General features: G+C 38.3%; 1 protein-coding gene across 15 annotated transcripts in view; it reads left to right on the forward strand.

Annotated features, from left to right (window-relative positions):
- The window catches only part of r3hdm1 (R3H domain containing 1), a 187450-nt gene that overhangs the window by 146623 nt on the left and 19052 nt on the right, over nucleotides 1-21775 (forward strand). For all 15 annotated transcript variants that reach the window (XM_087989207.1, XM_087989205.1, XM_087989206.1 and 12 more), the window contains one exon: nucleotides 16541-16710. In XM_087989207.1, the coding sequence (XP_087845333.1) occupies nucleotides 16541-16710 (170 nt within the window). The remainder of the gene's footprint in view (nucleotides 1-16540; nucleotides 16711-21775) is intronic.

Genomic DNA, 21775 nt, shown 5'->3' on the forward strand with positions numbered 1-21775 from the left:
CTGAGCCACCTTGCCATCTGGAAAGTTGGACACTTGAGTCAAGAGACATATAGTAAAGAAAACTACTCATTTCTAATTCTCATGGAAAAAGAAATGATTTTCTACATTCAGTATACGGGATGGAAAAATAAGTTGTTAATGAAAATTGAATTTGACTAATTCTATCAATATACATAAGTGACATGAAAACACCATTGTTACATGATCTAAATCATTTTCTAAAGTTGTGTACACTCCAAAACACACACAGCATAGCATTTCTTCAAATGCCTGACTTTTGAGTACATTATAATCTGCAAAATGCTTTGACCAAACAGTAATTTACCTCAGATCTGAAACATGAAAATCAGTTTGATTTATAATTCTCCTAAATTGAAATGTAGATAATTATTCATGATAAGCTGATAGGTAGGAGATAGAATGGGTGACAAATCCAAGAACAGAAAATACTTGTTGAAGATTGTTTTCAGAGTGAAAGTTTACAGTTTTGTCCTCAGTGATAAGACTAGTTCAGGTTTGATATTGGATTTAAAATTGGATATGTAGGACATCATTTCAAAGTTTACAAATGGCATGCAATTCAGTAAGATAGTGAAGAGCAAGGAGGATAATGATCTCCTTCAGGAAGAAATAGGTGAAATCTGAAGAGATAGGGCAGATGCAGTTTAATCCATAGAAATGTGACTCATTTTGGTAGGAAGAATGAGGGAGCCAACACGAATAACATAGATGGATGTAGGAACAGATCTGTTGACGTGAGTGTACATAATCTTTGGACGTGGCATGGAAAGTCAAGATGATTGTTGGAAAAGCATATTTGAACTTTGTCTTTCTGAACTGAGCCATAAAGTACAAAGCCACAAATTATGTTAAACGTTTATAAAGCATTGGTTAAACCCTGGCTCAAGCATTGTGCTTCAGGAAGAATACTATGGCCTTTGGAAAGGGTTGCAGAGGCAATTTTATCAAATAGTTTGAAGGATACAAAGTTCCAGTTCTGTGAGAGAACCTAGGACAGTTGAAAATGTTCTGAGTAGGTTCAATAAAAATGTTCAAAATTATGAAGTATTCTTGTGGAGTAAATAAGGCAAAACTGGATTCCAGACGCAGAGTCAGATTTGGCATTGATTTGAAATTATTAGTAAAAGAACTAGAGGTGGAATGAAAGGATTCATTTTGCTCAACATCAAAAGTTGTTGAAGTAGATTAAATTGTAAATTTTAAAAAACAACTGAATGTGAATTGAATAATGGAAGGTGTTTCAGGGCTACGGAGAAAAGGGAGGGAATGAGATCATTTGGCTTATTCTTTCTGGCCACTTTCGGTGCTTTGTTATTCCATACTTTGAAATGCAACCTGAAGAATTGAATGGAATATCTGTAGCATTGGAATAATAAATGTATCATTACAGCTGCTATGACTTCACCGTGAACAGTGCTACATACTGTCTGTTTACCTCTTGCTCTTTGTTGCATTTCATGTCAGATTTCACTTATTCTTTCTGGTAACATTTCAAAGTTCTCAAAGTGCAATCAAACTTGAACAAAGCACAAGTGGATGCAAATGTCAATCATATTGTGGCAATAATCAACCAAATCCACAAGAGGAAACTAATGCAGTTTCAAAGGCTGTGAAATGTTTTTCCTGTCATGTTTTCAAAACCCCTTAACGATGCTTATAAATTTATACTTAAGTTACTCTCCCCAGCTAACCTTGGCAATTTTAAGAATACAAACAGGCTCAGCAATGTGAACGTCCTGCCAAATTTAATAAGAGGTGATCTTTGATTTTCTTCAATTCTTGCCTGATGTATGCCAGATGGGCAAACTGGGTACTTCTTTTGAGAGCTACCAGCGCCTCCATTCCAAAAACCAGATGAAGCATGAACCATCTGAAGACATCACTAGGCATTTTGCTGCCAGTTTTCAAAACCTTTGGAAAATCTGTAGACAGGTAAATAAGACACCAGGTTTAAATTTAAAAATATTTAATTAATGCAAGGTTTGTGAAGGTTTGTAGCTCAGATTGAGGTTTAAGGTGTAGGTTTGACATTCAGACGTTTCATTACCTGGACTTCACTTGGAGGTCGTCACTGATGGTGTTACCTAGCCAGGTAATGAAACGTCTGGATATCAAACCTACAGCTCAGCGAGCAAACCTACACCCTTAATATTTAAATAAATTTTCTGCCTCTCAGAAAAGCAGTTGTGAGCCAATGTTGTAAACATTGTGGTAAGTGCTTTGAGTTGAATTTGCATTTTCAAACATTCAGCCCTGATCTCCTCCTCATCAAGGGGGTTTAATAGCATGGACCCTTGAGTCTGCACTCAACAGTGTTAAGGAATAAGATAATATTAGGCACGAAGTTGCTCAAGAACTGTGCTGAAGCTGTGAAGGTACTTTAAAGTATGGATGCAATGTTAAAAGAGCATGCACAGACTTATTTTGCCTATAGGAGAGGGTAAAATCGAAGCCTCTTTGTGTTGTAACTGATTTATGGTTTGAAGAGATTTTGTGACTAGGGATGCTGCAGAATGGTTATTGAATGGTCTGATGTTCAGCCCAAGGAAAACTGCCAGCGATTCCAGGTTAGAGAAGAGAAGGTTGAGGAAGAAAGAAAAGGGAAGGAAAAATGAAGTTTAAGGCCCATGAAGGGAGTTTAGGTGATTTTGATGGAGTCTTTGCCTTTTTTTGAAGTTGCAGGGGCATGGAATTGTAAATTGGATACTGATATCTTTAATTAGAGAGATGTAGAGATAGGTATCGATATTTTTAATGTTTTGAATGAGCCAGAGAAAGGTTTGTTAAGTATGGGTGCTGCAGCAGATGTTGGAGTAATTGAGCTGCATGTGTGTTCTATGAAAATGGCAAAACCACGCATATTGGCAGTAAGGGGTTGAATGCTGCTGCAGTCATGAAGATCAGCATACATCGTGAGGGAGATGATGGCAAAATTCGTAGGTGGCATTGAGGTCATTGAAACCAAAGAACAAGGTGGAGTGACAAGTATGAATGGGCATCCTAGGTAGTGATTGGTTAATTATTTTCGGGAGTTTCATTCAATTGTAAATAATACCAATTCAGGACAGCAACTGGCAGTGGAGGCCAAATGAGAAAAGGCACTAAATACCCTGGGTATACAGTTGCAAACAGATATTAATTTGATAATTATAATTCAAAGGGAACTAATGACCTGCAAGAAGAGAAATTAAGATAGTTGCTGTAATCTTTGTGCATGAAAATGGAGAACTGAAACTTTCTAAAGCCCTTTGTTTAGATCAACAATTGCCAAAATATGTAATTATGGGGGATCCCTTAGATATGCCTTTTGTAGATCGGATAGAACACTTTGATATGTGTAGCAAATGTAAAAACTGTCAATATAAGAGCAGCAATTCGACAAAATATGTATTTCCCAAACAAAGCTTAATCTTTAATATGGGTATAAAGTTTTTTAGCTGAACTGTACAGATTTTCTGTGCCCACTGTCAATTTTATTTATACTGAAAAGTTTGGTAGTAACATTTATTACAAAAGTTTAGGATTTTGAGTGAGAAGTATTACAATTGTAGAGGGCCTTGTTGATATGACACCTGAAGTATTGTCTGCAAATCAGCTCTCCTTATCAAAGAAATGCTACACTTGACTTAAAAGGGAATGCAACAACAATTTAATGAAATGATTGCTAGATTGAAGGGATTGTCATCCATCGAGAGACTGAGTAGATTCGGTCATTCAACCTCTTCAACCTTCCACTATTCAGTGAGATCATGCCTGTATCAATCCATCACTCTTAACTGCATATCTCTCCACTTGTGTTGTGGACCCCAGTAACCCATCTGGTGAATATGCAGTATATGCAGTAAAGTCAGTATATCTTTTCCATGGCCAGATGTGCACCAGATATGGTCTATTGTGTAGCTACAGCAAAAATCCTCTTTATGCTCTATCACTCTAGTCATAAAGGTTAATGTTCCATTTGTCATTTTAATTGGTTCTTTTGCCTGATCATTGTATTTTAGTGATCTGTGGACGCAAACCTCTACATTATTGTTTTGGCCTTGTGTAGATTGCTTCTGTGGTGAGATGCATCTACCAGATTCTTTCTTCTCATTTAATCTGTGTCTCTGTAATTTTATATTCCCTGTGTTACAGTTCTTGAGGCATTTTATATTTGTGCCATCAGATATACATGTGTATCTCTTAACCAATCAATGTCATTTATACGTTGAATAAATGGGCGACTACATGGATCCCAGAGGAACATCTTTTGCTACTTAAAGTCATAGAGATGTGCAGCACAGAAATAGATCCTCTGTCCAACTCGTCCATGCTGACCAGATGTCCGAAATGAATCTAGTCCCATTTGCACTTAACACATATCCCTCTAAGCCCTTCCTCTTGAACGTTGTAATTGTGTACCAGTCTCCCCCACTACTTCTGGCAGTTCATTCCATATGTGCACCACCCTTTGCGTGAAAAAGTAGCCCCTTAGGTCCCTTTTAAATCTTTCCCTTCTCATCCTAAACCTATGCCTTCTAGCTGGAGACTCCCTCCCCAACCCAGAGAAAAGACATTGCCCATTTATCCTATCCATGCCTCTCATGATTTTATAAACCTCTATAAGGTCACCCCTCAGCCTCCGATGCTCTAGGGAAAGCAGTCCCAGCCTATTCAGCCTCTCCCTATTCCTCCAACCCTGGCAACATCCTTGTAAATCTTTTCTGAGCCCTTTCAAGTTTCACAACATCTTTCCGATAGGAGGGAAACTAAAATTGCACAAAATATTTCAAAAGGTGGCCTAACCAATGTCCTGTACAGCTGCAGCATGACTTCCCAACTCCAATAGTCAATGCTCTGACCAATAATGGAAAGCATACTAAACTCCACTTCACCATCCTATCTGCCTGAGACTCCCTTTTCAAGGAACAATGAACTTGCAGTCCATGTCTCTTTGTTTAGCAACATTCCCCAAGACCTTACCATTATTTCCAATTTGAGTATGTATCCACTATCCTATCTTCTACTACTAATCTCCCAATGACACAAATTATTTGACTTCAATTCTGTAAGCTTTATTTTTCAAGCAAATAGATGGTAATGTGGAAATTTTTCATATGAACTCGAAGTTTATATAAACTACATCCATAGCACATTTTGGTTTACTATTCAGTTGGGTGCTTCAAATATGATCTGTCCTGTACAAATACACTGGCTGTATTTCAGCTGAACCTTGTTTTTACGTTTTTAAGCCATTTGTTTTCCTTTACAGATTCCAGTAATTTCCTCAAATATTGGATTGAGGCAGATCCATAGTACACTGATTTTGTTTTTTCTTTCTTATCTTAAATAACAGCAGTTACGTTTGCACTTTTCTAATTAAAAGGCTGTTCCTGAATCAAAGATCTTTGAAATTTTGTCGATCCAGCATCTCTAATTTACTCACCTAATGATGGAACCCACTAAAACATACAGATTTGTCTGTGTATAGTACCTTTTTTTTCTAATATTGTTTAATTACATCTTTAATGAGTTCAAGTCTTAGATGCACTATAACCATCTCAATGTATATTCTCTTTCTCTACTGAGAAAAATGACAAAATACTACTTCAACAGGTCCTACTATTTTCAGATTTTTAGGTGCATTTCTATGTTATCTATTTAAAAGGCTCATTATTTTGATTTCCGATTTCCTTTCATAAAATTGTAAAATTACTTTATTTTTATCTTAAATCTCTGCAGCTTTGTTCACATATTACCCTATTTTCAGCTTGATTCCTTAGCTGTTTGTTAGAGTCCACCACTAGATTATATTGTTTCAAGAGATGTCTAGAGTGACACCAAATCTGCTCCACAGACTAGATTGAACAGTTCCCAATACTGAATATCCGATGTTATAATGCGTATTTCATTACATAGAACTAATGTGTGAATCAGACGTCCTGTGTCTTGACCCTGTCTTTGGCATTTTGATCTAATGAATGAAATAGATAATAACTTTCTCACTTGCATTTACCAATCAAAATGAAATCTTCTAATGCTCTCCTCCTAGTTTAAGATCATGTCCCTTATGGCTGTGTATGTTTCTCTCATTTGTTTTTCACCTAGCTTAAAATAATGTTATGTAATGCTAATTCATCTTAATTCATGTACTCTATACATGTCTATCCTTGTTTATTTTCAGTTCTGCTTTCTGTCCTTCATGCTAATTGATGTCATTGTGGTCAAAAGACTGGATTTGTCTTATACATAGTTTCAACCATAGGCTTTCTTTCTGTAGCCAAGGAATGGCTTTTGCTGTACTTTTTTGCTAACAAGTATTTTCATGGGTAATCATTTGGTGTCTGTTTCAATACAGCACCCTGTCTAGTGGATCTAGAAGGAGAAAAACAGTGAGGCTCTTCAACCAATCAGATTGAAGAATCTTCAGTGCATAAACCAGGAAGTACAAACAGGAAGTGCAAGTTACATCTAATTTGTGTACAAGGAAGCAAAGTAAGGATTAGGAAATGCAAATGGGATAAAGGGAGAACAGGAAGAGGCATAATTTTTTTTTAAATCTTCATTAATTTTATTCAAAGGGAAGTGAAACTTGGCACATGTAAATGTAATTTTTCAGGAGGAGTGCTTGGTTCAGCTGTAACTTAACATTTCTTGCTTTGCTTTAAAAACTCAGTTACTCCTAAAAACATTAGCCTGAAATTGTTCAGCTGTTTTCGCATGAAGCTAATGAGTAAGTAACCTTAATTCAAATCCTAAAAGTGATTTTGATGCTAGTGAACAGTACACCCTGTGGAGGAGCTGGTTATTTCTGACAGGAACTTCTGGATTTCGCATTTACTTCTGCATGTGGAGATTTTAAGAAGTTACTGTCAAGATGCTGATCGACTCAGACTTAGTGATATTACATCCAAGTATAAGTTATAAACACAGCAGTGTTCTTAGAAGTAACCCAAAGGAAAATAGTGTGAACATTACGAAATGCTTTTCAGCAGTTATGATAGGCTGCAATCAAAGTCATACAAATTAAACAACACCCAAATATTGCAGAAAACAGAACCCACAGCCTGAATATTCACTCCTGAGGCTGGAAACTGCTTGCTCAGTGCAGTTCCCTGGGTCTCTGTGTCAGATGTTTTATTAAATGTTAGGCCCTCCATGTTTTTCACCTTCCTTCACCACTGCACCACCCTACCCCCAACACTTCCATATGCAGCTATATGTTCACCACCCACATTCATTGTCCCCTTACAGTCTCCATGCTAACATGGTGCCAACTCATTGACCCCAATTATCTCCCTTTGCTGTTGCATCTTCCAAGCCACACTCGCCCAGTATCCACCATTTGCAGCCTCTGGAATCATGCTGTGAAGGAAGTCCATTCAAAACATTTAAATCACCTAAAGCATGTACTTATTAAAACAACTTGTGTTCATAACCCCACATCAAAGTCAGTTAATCAATTAATAACCTCTGAGCTGTCAGTCAAATTGAACTTGGAACCCATTACCTCCCACTGTGATAATGATAGGTTATGAAGAGAAACCAGTAATTCACAAAGCAAGTATTCCTTGATTAACATAGTTATTACATTCCTAAAAACCAGGTTATTCAAAAAAGTATTATCAGAAACCCATCATTGATTACTTTCCTAGTAAGTCAAACAAGTACAGAATACAAGCACAATATTAATATAAAACATCAAAATGAACAGGAAAATATGCAGAAGAATGTTTCTTGCTTCACATACAACATTGCTTATCTCGGAATGGAAAGCTGTGGACGGTTTTTAAAATTGTTCAGCCTTAATGATGGCAAGACTGGCCAAAACAAGCTGAATGAAGGGAAACCTGACAAGCAATGTTGAATTTTGGCACACTTTTATTCCCTTCGTTGTTGGGAATTTAGTAAGAGCCATGTTAGAATCAGGGTCATATTATTGGTATCATGAGCAGTAAAAACCATGTTATGGCCAAACGATTTAATCAAGGGCTACCTGTACCATAATGGTCAAACTTGGCATAAACTATTGCAGCAGTTTTGTTCAACCCCCAGAGAAATAGACAAGCGCTTTATTTTTCTTTAAAAGCTGATCATTTGTATGAGACCTTCAAAGTTTTGCCACCCTTTTTGCTTCTCAAGAGCACTTATGCCTTCTGTAAAAATTCAAAACCCTCCACAATGTGAAATAAGCCTCTTCCCACAGCAAAACTGAGTCCATTTGAACTTCTCAATATTGAGTTTGGGATTCCCACTTAAGGAAAGCGGGTAAGATGAGAACCCTGAGACAGGCAGTCAGCATCGCAGGAATGGTGAGAATTCCATGGAAGGTAGTCAGAGACAGAATTGTGGAGAAAGTGAGGTCTGCAGATGCTGGAGATCAAAGTTGAAACTTTATTGCTGGAACAGCACAGCAGGTCAGGCAGCATCCAGGGAACAGGAGATTCGACGTTTCGGGCACAGGCCCTTCTTCAGGAATGAGCAGAGAGCCAGAATTGTACTCATTGGAGCTGCTGCAATATGCTGCAATATGGAGGAAGGACCTAGCTGTTTGATTAGTCTATGGTAAGTGGTTAAGGTCTTTTCTATTCATAAATTTTAATATAATAAACATATTGCTGGTAAAGTTGACAAATATATAAAAGACAAGCATAAGTAAATGAATATTATAAAAACAACCACCACAAGATTGGGGAAGTTCAAAACCAGGTGAGAGAGCAGTAAAGATTTTCAGGCTAGGGAAACAGAAGAAGTCAAAAGTGTGACAAGAGACTGAGAAACAGCCTCAAACGACCAGGAGTTGAAAGGTTGCACAAGGAGGTTCTGTTTTAAAAATATTCAAGAATGGGACTGAATTGAAAGTAGAAACTCACCAAGTAAGACGGAGCCAGTGCCAGCTGTGTGAAAACCTTGATGAGCAGAACCAGGTGCATATTCCTTTCTGACGTGTAAAGTAAGGAATAAGATCCCTCGTATATAATTTAATAATCTTTAAACGAGAGGACGTAAACAGTAAGAGTAAGTCATGGAAAGGCAGTTCAGCCCAGTGGAATGTTTCTCCTGTGTGATGTGGATACAATCATGAAGGCTTTGTATCCAGAGTAACCCAAGTATGTAAGAAGCATCTCTAGCTGCAGCTATTGGAAATGCATGTTTCGGATCTAGAGCAATGGTTAGTTACAATAACGTGTGCACGTGGCAGAGGTTGAGAATAGAATGAACAATGACGTCACACCACAGGTGAAGACTGCAGAGACAGAAAGGAATGAGTGACCATCAGATTAAAACCATCAAGCAGTTAGTGCAAAAGTCCCTGCAGCATCTCTGACAGATCCAGTTTTAGATTCTACTGGAGAAAATAATTTTTTCGGGGAATGTTGTGGAATTCTGTAGTATCAAGGATGGCTAAGCTGCATCGGAGCAGAGGGAAAAAAAGTAGTAGTGATGGGAGTTTCTATTGTAACAGGAACGGAGAAACACTTAGTGGCAGTAGCTGTGACACCAAGATGGTGTATTGCCTACCTAGTGCCAGGGTTGAGAATGTCACTGAGCAGCTGCAGGACATTCTGAAGAGGGAGGGAGAACAGTTAGAGATTGTGGTCCATTTTGCTGTCAACAACATGAGTAAAATAAGGGATGGGCTGCTGCAAACAGAATATTGGGAGCTAGGAAATAAATTACAAAGCAACACCCCAAAGATAGTAATCTCAGGATTACTCACAATGGCACATGTTTTTGCAGTCAGGAAACGAGAATAGATTGAATTAATGCATGGTTGAAAAGGTGGGTGCAAGTTAGACGGTTTAAATTCCAAAGGCATTGGAACCAATTCTAGGGAAGATGGAACCTTTACAAGCTGGATAACTTGCACCCTACCAGGGTCAAGACCAGTATCCTTGCAGGGGCATTCATGAGTACAGTAGGAGAAGGTTTAAACTCAAGTTGCAGAATCAGTAGATGGCAACCTGAACAGGAAGACCAGAGTGAAGGAAATGAAGATGAAAATGTAAGATAGCAAAAGTGGAAGGCAAAGGCAACAAATGCTAGCAGTAAATGGGGCTAGAGTACAAAGAAATCACAAAAACCAGTTTAAAAGGTATTTGTGCATGCTACCTTTTAAGGGTCCTTTAAGGAAAGAAAAACAACCATCATATGATTAAATTCTTCATTTGGGACAGAAAGTGAAGTAGTCCAATCCAAAGCTATAGTCCTAACCTTATCAAAGGAAGCTACAAAGGTATGAGGGATGATTTAGAGTGACTTCATGAGAAGATATGACCGTGAACAGGCAATGGTTAACTTCTAAGGAACAGACACAAAGGTTTGGAGGGATATGGGCCAAGTGCAGACAAGTGGGACTAGTTTAGTTTGGGAACATGATCGGGAACATAGTTGGGCTGAAGGGTCTATTTCTATGCTGTATGAGTCTGACTGTGTATACATTGGAGCAGTTATACATTCCTTTTTGGGCAAAATAGCACAACAGATCAGGAGACTATCTTTGGTAACAAAACCTAATAAGGCTCATTATTTTCTCTAGCAACTTCTAAGATTCCTCTTTGGACTTGAGGACTGGAAGCAGATAAAATACAGCAAAGGGCGAAGAGGTTCATTTAAGAAGAGAAAAATGTAGTATGAGTATAAATGTGCAAGGGACATAAGTGGACTGTGTAAGTTTCTAAAAGTAGGGAGTAAGAATAACATTGAAAACAAATGTCCCCTTAAATTCTGAATTGGGCAAATTGCTAATGGAGAATAAGGAAATTGCAATTTGTAATGCCTTCACAGAAGACAAAATCTTTTCCAAAGTGCTAGAGAAGCAAGAATTTTATGGAAAAGGGAACTGATAATCTACATCCCTGGCTTCTAAAGGAATTAGCCACAGACATAGTGGATGACTTGGTAATCATCTTCCAAAATTCTGCAGATTCTGGGACAATCCTGGCAAATGTAATCTCACTGTTTTGGAAAAAAGGGAGAAAGCTACAAATTAACAACTTGTTCACCAAACATCAGTACAGGGAAAATGTCAAAAAATGTGATAACAGGACACTTGAAAAGACAAACAGTATTACACAACGTCAACGTGAATTTATCAAAAAGAAATCATCTTTAACAAACCTACTGGAGTTTGAGGATGTTAACTAGTAAGAAAAGATGAGGGAGAACCAGTTAATGTGGTGTATTTAGATTTTCACTAAGTTTCAATTAAATTCTATCCCCCACCAACCCACACTCGCCAAAATTAATTTGTGCTCAATCAAAGCATATGAGATGTTGGTGTAAATTGAGAATTGGTTAGCAGAGAAGGAACAGTGGGAATAAATGATCAGTTTTGGAGTAGAAGTCAATAACTTAGTGGTACCAGAGGGATCAGTGTTTGGGCCTCAGTTATTGACCATATATATCCATGATTTGGATGAGCACATCAAGTTGTTTTTTCTATTCATTCCTGGAATGAGGGCATTGCTGCCTATGCCAACATTTATTGCCTATCCCTAATTGCCCAGAGGATGGCAGTTTGCTTCCATCGAGGACATTAGTGAACCAGATGGGTTTTTCCAACAATCAACATTAGGAATTCCAGATCTTATTGAACTCAAATTCCACCCTCTGCTGCGGCGGATTCGAACTCGTATCCCCAGGATATCACCTAGGTCTCTGGATGAACAATCCAGTGACGATATCACTTCGACCATCACCTATCCATTTGCTGACAACCCAAAACTCGGTGGGAGTGGGAGTCGTGTGGAGTACATATAGAAGTTTGATGTTTTAAGTAAGTTGAGCGTATAAGCAAATGTGGCAGATGCAGTGAAACACAGCAAATGCCACACAAATGCCAGGCAATGGCCATCTCTTATTAGAAACAATCTAACAATCATGCCTTGAAATTCAGTAGTGGGACTATCACTGAATCCCCCACTACCAATATCTTAGGCTTTATAATTGACCATAAACTCAACTGGACTCACCACATAAACACAGTGGCTACAGAAGCAGGTCAGAAGCTAGGAATACTACAATGAGTAAATTACCTCCTGACTCCCAATGCCTATCTGCCATCTCCATGTCAGGAGTGTGATGGAATACTCCCCAATTGGCTGGGGAAGTACAGCTCCAACAACATTCAAGAAACTTGTCACCAGCCAGAACAAGGCCTGGTTGATCGGCAGTGTATCCATAAGCATTCACTCCCTCCACCACTGACAGTAGGTAGCAGCAGTGTGTACCATCTACAAGATACGCTGCAGAAAAGACAGCACCTTTGAAACTGCTGACCAGTTTCATTTAGAAGGCCAGGGCAGCAGATACATTGGAACATCACCTACAGGTTCCCCTCCAAGCCACTCACCATCCTGACTTGGAAATATATCACTGTTCCTTCACAGTTGCTTGATTTAAAAAACAAAATGCTGGAATTTTGACCCGAAGGGAACTGTGATTCATTGTACAGGACATGAGCTGCAGTGGTTCAAAAAGTCAGCTCACCACGCCTTTCCAAGGGCAACAAGATAATAAGTCCTGTCCAGCCTGCACGCCATCGTCCAACGACTGAATAAATCAAAACATTGTCCACTGAACTTGATACAAAAAACAGAATGAGCAGAGTGTTATTTAAATGGTGATAATTGAGAAATATTGAAATACAAAGGGACTTTGGTGTCTCCTGTACACCGGTCACTGAAAGCAAACATGCAGGTGCAACAAGCGTTTAGGTAAGCAAATTCTATGTTGGCCTTCATGGCAAAAGAGTTTGAGTACAAGAGTGAGGATGTTTTATTGCAGTTGTATAGACCTTTGAAACCACACCTGGAGTATTGTTTGTAGTTTTAGTCTCGTTTTTATAAGAAATTGCATACATGCCACGGAGAGAGTACAGCAAAGTTTCACCAGGCTGATTCCTTGGGTGGAGGGTTTTTTTTATAATGAAGAGAACTTGGATCAACTGGAGTTGAGAATAATTAGAGGGATCCCATTGAAATGTGTGAAGTTCTGACTCGGCTGGATAGACTAGGTGCAGGGAATTATGCTAAGGGGTGGATAGGAAAAGGACAGAGGAAGGTATTTGATGGAGTGAAAGACAGGAAAGATTGAATTACAAAGGAGTGAGTGTTGCAGGGCAACAGGAATGGTGAAAGGGCATAAACAGAAACTAAAACAAAAGATCTTTCGAGAGCAGGTGCACTGCTATTTGAAGTTAAACTGAAATATTCAAATATAACAAAACAAAATAGCAGATGGTGTGAGATTCTTGAATTTTGATAGTCCGGAACACTGCAAGATATCCATTTGGAAGATGAGGTCCTGCTTCTCAAGTTCACACTGCTTCACTGAAGCAGTGGGCTAAGGATGGAGGTGATATTGTGAGAACAAGGAACATAGGACAATATTCCTCCCAGCCCTCATCATGATTGACAGGACAGTGAATCCGCAGCAATTCCCACATACCTGAGCTCCTCCCTCCCAGAGCCTTGATACGGTTTCCTTGACTTCACGTTGCTTCTATCAACCTCCATATTCATGAATCATTTTCCATTATTTCTGCCATCTGCAATGTTGTGCCATCACCAAATAAGTATTTCTCTGAAAGAGTTCTAAAGTGACTGTGTTGTGTCTCTATGATAACCAGGTCAGCCCTCAGTCAGCCGCAATACCTCACCCTCTTCATGCAAGCCCAGAATATGTAATATATTCCCTTTTACCTCCTCTACCCTTGTCCAAGACCCTGAGTGTGCACTCCTTGTTGAGACAGTATATTTACTACTTCTTGTGGTATATTGGGGGAGACCAAAAACATTAGATGACTGCTTTATAAAACATCTCCATTCAATCTGCAAACATGACCCCAAGCTTCAGGTGGCCTGTCATTTTAGTTCTTCACCATTCTCTCATACTTGCGTTTCTGCCCTTCCCTGACAGCACTATACCTTTTCACCTCTACACAAGTTTGAGAAACAACAACACATCTTTTTATTTATTTAAAGACTACTGGACTTAAAACATTGAGTTGAACAATTTCAGGCCTTTGTACATTTCAGTTTTACCCTTATCTTTGCCTTCAGATAGCAGCATACCCGCCCTGGCAGATTTTTACTTCTTCATTTGCCACAGCATTGGTTCTTTTGTCGAGCTCCTCTCCTGTCATCCACCCAATCACAATCCTTTCTAAGTCCACGTCCCACCCAGAATTTGCTCAAACCCGATTAGACCTTGTAACTTATCCCAATCCTGTTTCAAGGTCATCAACCTGAAATGTTAAGTTAGGGCCAGCGTTTCCAAGGAGAACTAATCATAGTCAGATTATTCCTACTGTTAAGAAGAAGTTCTACATTTCTGAAAAGAGATTTCATTCACAGTTCCTACAAAAATACAGAGCATACGCTAAATGTAACTCTCGTGTCAGGAGAAGACAAATTATGCCTCCTTTTTGACAGTCGTAGTTAATGTATTTTAGATTTCCAGCAGCACCGACAATGTTTTAACAGCTTCAACTATAAATAAGAGGTTTTACATGTTAATTGGATAGTTGCCATGGCACAAGGTGGAAAGGAGGTCAGGTAAGTGAGTGTTTAGGCTAGGTAGGATCGAGCAGGGATGTTGGGTGCTGCAGACTTGAGAGGGTGTGTATGGTCCAATGATGGGAGGGATGAGTGCAGGTTCACATTGGCAGGTAGGAACTAATTGGCGTCACCAGTGTCTTGATATCTGATCCCAGATACTTGAGGGAGAGATGGTTGTTAGATCCTGGGACTGACAACAGAGTTGTGTCCTGGAACAAGATGCAAGAGCAGGATTGATTGGTCCTGAAGTGAAAAATGAATGATGTCTGGGCCTGGCAAGAGAATTTTGATGTTAGGTCTTGGGATAAAGGTGATTGTGGGGTCATGTCAAGGAGGAGTTCCCATAGGGGTCCGGAGCTAGTGTAGTTGGAACAAGTATGTGCACAGTTTGGGAGGGGTGTCAGTTAAATAGTTACTGAGAAGTAAGACTAGGTTTTTAGTTGTCCTACTATTCCTGGATAACTTTCAATTGCAATGGCACACTGAATTCTCTTGACTTCCAAGTGCATGGAAATTGGCTTTTGAAATCATCAGTTTCTTGGTCAGTTCCTTCTGACTCTGCTCCGTCACAAATACTATATTGTCCCAACAGCCAGCTCCCACCTATGCAGCAGAAATGACTATCTAGCCATCGGAATGTCTGGGCCTCTTTTCTACTGTCTAAGGATGCTGTCTTGACCTGCTGAGTATTTCCAATCAAATTAAAAATCATGTTCTCAAAGCATCTCCTTAAATTTTTATTCTTGAGGCCAGTTTGAAAACTAATACTTCATTTGCTGGGGAAAAGATATTTCAACCAAGTACTTTGCAAAATCTCAGGACTTCAAAAATAGATTATCTCAGCATTCTCATCCCAAATTTCAGCTCCCTTTCTTAGTTTTTCTTTCAACTTTTCCTATTGATCTGTACTAGATGAGATTAATATTGGATGATAGGTTCCCAGCGTGAGTCCATTGCATTGTTTTCTGTCAATATAGATATTGTACATTCTTAGTACCTTTTCCTGCTTGACTTGCCACCAATTCTGATTGCTGCCTTAATAGCTGAATGTTGATTTTTGAGAGATTAAACCTACTGAGGGAAATTCATTTTCCAGTGTGTGGTTAATTTGTTTAATTTTTAGAGTTATATCCAAGCTATTTGTGGTTCTTTTTCAAAGCTAAGAAATCCACCTGAAACTTCCAGCTACCATTGTCAAGGCATCACATTGTAGAACTAATGAACATTGGAAATAGTTTGAATGTTGCCGGTTCTTGACTGAATGTAAAAAAGAAAAATCAGAGAATTCAAATATTGGACTGTATTGTTCCACTGTTTTTCAAAAGAATTGTTTCAGTATTTACTATCAAATAGTATTCACTATTTACTAAATAATGAAGATGGGTACACTTTGATGCAATCTACAAATAATGATCACAATTGATAGATTAAGAAATAGCTTTTAGAATATATTTCCACATTTTGCATGGTGTTTAAAATGAAATCACGTTTAATAAACTTCCAGGTATTTAATCTGAAAGTGATTTTTCAGCAAATGTCAAAACCGCAACTTGGTTTAAATTGGATGCAACACCCAAAAACATGTCAGGTTCCACATGGCACCAGTTCCACCTCATCACACTCCCTTCATATATTTTATCACTGTATATATTGTCACATGTCGGTCTGTCATGCAGACTTGGATAAAAGCCAATTTCCTTCGAATTATGCATCAAGATGGCCAAACTATTGTCTTTAATCTGTGTTACAAGCTCTGATGAGTACTTCTATTTTGGGTTCTGTTTATTACACCTTACATCTTTGGTGTCAAATCGTTTTTATTGTCCAAATTTGTAAGCTTTGATGTACTTGATGTAGTTATTGTCCCTGGTGTGTAATGATAAGAGGAAGGTCATCACAGAAAAGATTTAATTGCAAATTTCTCATTTTTATTTTGACCAAATATGCATTCATAACTTTTTTTCTTTCCTCCATAGCTGTTGTGTCACCACATGGCAGTGGAATGCTTATGATGCAGCTTAGCATACCCAACAATCCTCATCCTCGTGCTCATTCTCCACCCCAGTGGAAGCAAAATAAATATTTCACCTTGGACCAGAGAGGGCACAAATCTGCAGAATTTAACAACCCAGATATTACCACACAGGTATACAACTTTGTTTCAGTTTATAAGGTATACACTGTTTACATACATTCTGTAATTTTAGTACATTGCTCCATTTTGTATTATATACAACATGAGTAAATGTTGTGGATATCTTCTTTGTTACAATCCCCGGAGAACATAAGAACGAGGAACGAGGCCCCTCCAACCTGCTCCATCATTTAACAATCATGGCTGATCTTATCTCAACTTCAATTCTACTTTCCTGTCTACTCCCCATAACCCATAGAGACTAATAACTTAAGAATGTGTTGACTAAATAGTATTTTTGGCGGCAACTTATAATTTAAATTATAGAACAGAACTTTTAACAACTGCTATTTTGTTTCTATCATACATACATTACACTGTCCCATAAATGTATGGTTCTTTCATGCTGCTAATGACATTCCTCTGAAATGAATCACAACACCTTGCTGCCTATACCTGCTCCCCCACTCCCAGATCTGACCGACCAACCAATCTGTGATACTCAATGATTTAGGAAAACTTATAACTTGATATCATAGTGGTTTCCTTGATATCAATCCCACCTCAAAGCCCATTGTCCTAGTGTGAATCACTGCTTCGTATCCAGATAGACGTACTGAATAGTTATTTTTTAGACACCAACTCTCTCCCTTTGCGGGGAAAAAAGGGATTAAATCAACTTTAAAACAAAACTGTTTACAATCTAACGTCCAGTACTTAATGGGACTTTGGAGCATATAGGCTGCTGCTATTTTCTCTAAGTGAAACACTTTGTTCCACTTTCTTGATAAAAGAATGTGAACTCCCTTTACACTCTCTCAATCAAACAACCCAACTTAAACTATGAATGTCACAGTCTTTTAAATCTTGATTGGAACACCTTCAACAAGATTTGGATATCCTGACTATATGTACTGAATAAACAGGTGTAAGTTGAAGTTCAGAATGCAAATAAATTCTCTATTAAAAATGTTCTGTTTCCTGTCTAACCAATTCTTAATCTATACTCTTATAATACCTTGAGTTTTATCTGCTTTAATTTTCCAAACTAACTTTTCATATTAAAAGCTTTCTGAAAATTCTATTAATTAGTTGCCATAGTTCTAGGGTACCACAGGGCTGCTTTCTTATTAGAGAGATACAACTGGTTTAACCAGAATCTGTCAGCTCAGCTGAGCAGCTGGTTTGCAATGCAGTTTGATGCCAACGCCAGCTGAGGTTAACACGAGGGTCCCGCCTTCTCAACCTTACCCTTGCCTGAGGCATAATGACCTCAAATTAAGCTCATGACCAGATGTCTCTTGCATTTGAGCTGCCCTGTAGTCTGTTGGGACGATGGTGAATTTACCTATTCTCCCAGTTACATCCTCAAAATTTTCCTGTATGTTTGCCATACCTACAGATTTCCCTTTGATATATCCATGTTGCATTTGTCTAATCTAGTTGATTTTTTTCAGTACCCTGTTATCACGCCCTTTGTCATACTTCAGCATTTTCCCAACAGAGTGGAGATTCTGCAGCAGTGAGCGTGAATCTAGGATAGTAAGTTGCTTTCATGTTTCCAGGATTAAGAACGTCTCAAAATGTTTGAAGCATATTGGCAAAGGGGAGAGTGAGTATCTGGAAGTTGTTGTATGCACTGATAGGGATGACGTAGTTAGGGAAAGGGTAAAGGCTTTGCAGACTAAGTGTAAGAGTTTAGGTAGAAGGTTAAAAAACAGAACATCAAAAGTAGTAATCTCTGGTTTACTTCTAGTGCTAGCTTCTAGTGAGGAAAGGATTAAAACAATAAGGGCAATAAATTAGTGGCTGAAGAGGTGCAAGGTTTCATTTCTTGGATCACTGGGATCTCTTCTGGGACAGAAAAGACCTGCTCAAAAAGAATGAGTTTCACTTGAATTGGAAAGGGACCGATATCCTGGTGGGGAGATTTTCTCTTTCTATTTGAGAGCCTCTAAACTTTTGGGGGGGAGGGAGGGTGGCTTCCTTAATAAAAGTGGAAACAGAAAGAAAGATGAGGTTCTGAATCAAAAAGCGCAAGTTAATTTGAAAAGACAGAGAACGAACTAGCAATGAAGAATTAAATAGCTTTTATTTCAAGGTGTGAGGTATTACAAAGCTAATGAACTCAAGGCAGGTATGGGAACATGGGACTGGGATGTCATAGCTATTACATAAATTTGATTGCAGAATGGACTGGCGGCTCAATGTTCCGTGTTTTACATGTTATAGGAAGAAAGGCAAGAGATAAGGGGATGTGACATTTTTGATTAAGGAAAATATTACTACTGTAATTTGAAGATATCTGAGGAATCATTTAGTGAAAATATATGGTTGAAATTAGAAATATGATTGTCTTGATGGGGTTGTACTGTCTGCCTGCCAATAGTCAGAGGGAAACAAAGAAGCAAATATATATAGAGAGATCTGAAGTACACGCAAGAATAATAAAGTTGTAGTAGTAGGGGATGTAAATTTTCCAAACATTGACTGCGGCTCCCATATGTTTGGATCATGAAGAATTTGTGTTCAAGAAAATTTCCTTTATCAATAAGTAAATGTTCCTACTGGAGAAGGAGCAAAAGTTGACCTTCTCTGAAGAAATAAGGCATGGGATGTGACTGAAATGTTAGAAGGGGAACACTTTGGAACAAGTGATCATATTTTTATTAGTTTTAAAATAGTTATGGAAGAGGAGAAGTCTTTCATAAAAGTTCAAGTTCTTAATTGGAGTAAGGCACATGTTCTGAAGGTGTAGAAGTGTACTGTACCTTCAAGTAAGTTAAAAGCTATCAGAACTATCTGACAGCACAAAGAAAGTGTTCTGAACAAGATACAATGTAACCTTTTGGTCCAGCTGCTAGTGTAGCTGGTTGCCTGAAGACAAAAATAAATTTGAATTAGGCCAATCAGTTACCCCCCAAAAAAAACAAACTCCAATCAAGTTTGAATTTAGTATATTGACAATATTAAAAGCCCATGGCACATTCTGTTGCTTTGCGGGTATAAGACCAGGGAAAATTGAACAGTTGAGGGAGAACTGCCAAGCCACCAGTATGTATAGACTACCCACAAAATAGCTCTCTTAAAGGTACCTTTATCGATCGGTGACCTGTGAAACAGAAATCCCGAAAAAGAAAATCTACACAGGAAGATACCAAGAGAATAGATTAGATTCCTTACAGTAGATTTAACACTGGCTGGTTTTGAAATTTGAATTTTGGTAAAGCTTAATCGGGGGTTTTATCAGACTAGTATTATAGAAGGGAAAGTAAATGATAGGTGAGAGGAAGGAGTTGTAAGTAGTTGTTAGTTAATTATTCTCTGTTATACTTTAAGAAGTAAAATTGTAACTTTTTACTTTAACTAGTTCTTGCTTCTCGAATTTTCACAGATTATTACATGGGATAAATCTTTACTGTATTGTGGGTTTAAATTAAGCAGAGCATTTTACCCATGTTGTAGCACACATTTCAAGTATATGAAACAAGTACTTTCCAAAATTGATGAGAATAGACTGTTTGCAGGTCAAGGGACAACTGACACGTGGGAAGCCTTCAAAAGTATGATTACAAGAGTTCAGAAGACTGGCAAAATTAGGGAACAATGGATAAATAAAGGTATTGAAGTTTTGGTCAAGAAAAGAGAATCGTATATTAGATATAGACTATTGGGATCAAATGATTTTATGAAAATGAGGCTAAGGATAATCCAAAGAGATTCTACAAGTGCATTGAGAACAAAACTGCATATTTGTCAGGCGTGATGTCTCCTTCATGAAGCCATGCTGATTCTCATTGATCATATTATATATTTCTAAATGTTCTTCTGTAACAACCTTTCAGAATGGATTCTAACCTCTTCCCAAGAACAGACATTATGCTAACTAACTTTTAGTTATGTTTTTTTATTCCTTCCCTTTACAAATAAAGGTGTTACATTGGCAGTTTTCCTGTCCTCTGGGATTTTTCTCAAATTTTAAAGTTCCTGGAAGATTACTACCAGAGCATCCAGTGTCTGTCTAGCTACTTCCTTTAATATCCTAGGATGGATCCCTTCAAATCCAGGGACTTATCAGACTTTTGCCCCTCATTCATTTCTCAGTATTTTTTTCTCGAATGATAGTTATTGCAATTATTTCCTCTCCTCCTTTTTGTCCCTTGACTATTCAGCAATTTTGAAGTCTGTTCTTTTTCTTCTACTGTGAAGACTGATACAAAGTATTTATTCACCTCCATTTCCTGGTTCACCATTATTATTTCCCCAGCCTCATTCTCTGAATTCTCTGAAATCATTTTGGCTTCTCTCTTTCTTTGTTGTATGTTTTAAAGAGGTGTTTGCTATCTGTCTTGATATTGCTTGCAAGCTTACTTACAAAGTTTATTTTCTTGGTTTTTAAAATTTGCGCGATATTCTGACTTACAATGTGGCAAAGATTAGTGGTATGTTTGTTTTCAATCCCATGCTATCCTCAACTTCTCTGGTTAACCATGCGAGACTTCTCCCCGTCCGAGAGCCCTCCTTTTCCGCTGATAGATCTTTGTCTGAGTCATCGACTATTTTCTTAAATGTCTGCCATTATTCCTCAATCATCTTTGCTGCAAAACCTCTTCCCCAGTCCACTGCAGCCAGCTCTACCCTTATTCTTTTGTAATTACCCTTATTTAAGCTTAACAGTTGTTTTCAATCTACGTTCCTGCTTCTCAAAGCTAGGTTAAAATCCATATTCAGATTTACAGCTGGAGTTGCTATGTAGCCTGCAAGTTATCCTCATGGACAGCCCTGGCAGAGCTGAGCAGCACATAACCATCGTAGCTTGGAAGCCTAGTGGGCTTAATGTTAACATTGCCACCCTTGGTGAACACAATATGCAAGGGAAGCCAACGTATGAAATAAAGCAATGATAGCTTTTCCTGGAAGGGTTCTCCAGAAGAGCAACGACACTTATGTGTGAAACTTTTGATCAAAAATGAGCCTGTCTGATGACTTAGGACATCTCCCTCTATGGTATGAAAGTGCTTCATCGCTCTCCAGCATACTCTGACAAATTGGCAGGGAGGATTTGCATCTATAGAAA

The sequence above is a fragment of the Chiloscyllium plagiosum genome, unplaced genomic scaffold (genome assembly GCF_037043375.1).
Source record: "Chiloscyllium plagiosum isolate Xiang-an unplaced genomic scaffold, Cpla_swu_hap1 HiC_scaffold_7, whole genome shotgun sequence".
In the NCBI taxonomy this organism is placed as follows: Eukaryota; Metazoa; Chordata; class Chondrichthyes; order Orectolobiformes; family Hemiscylliidae; genus Chiloscyllium; species Chiloscyllium plagiosum.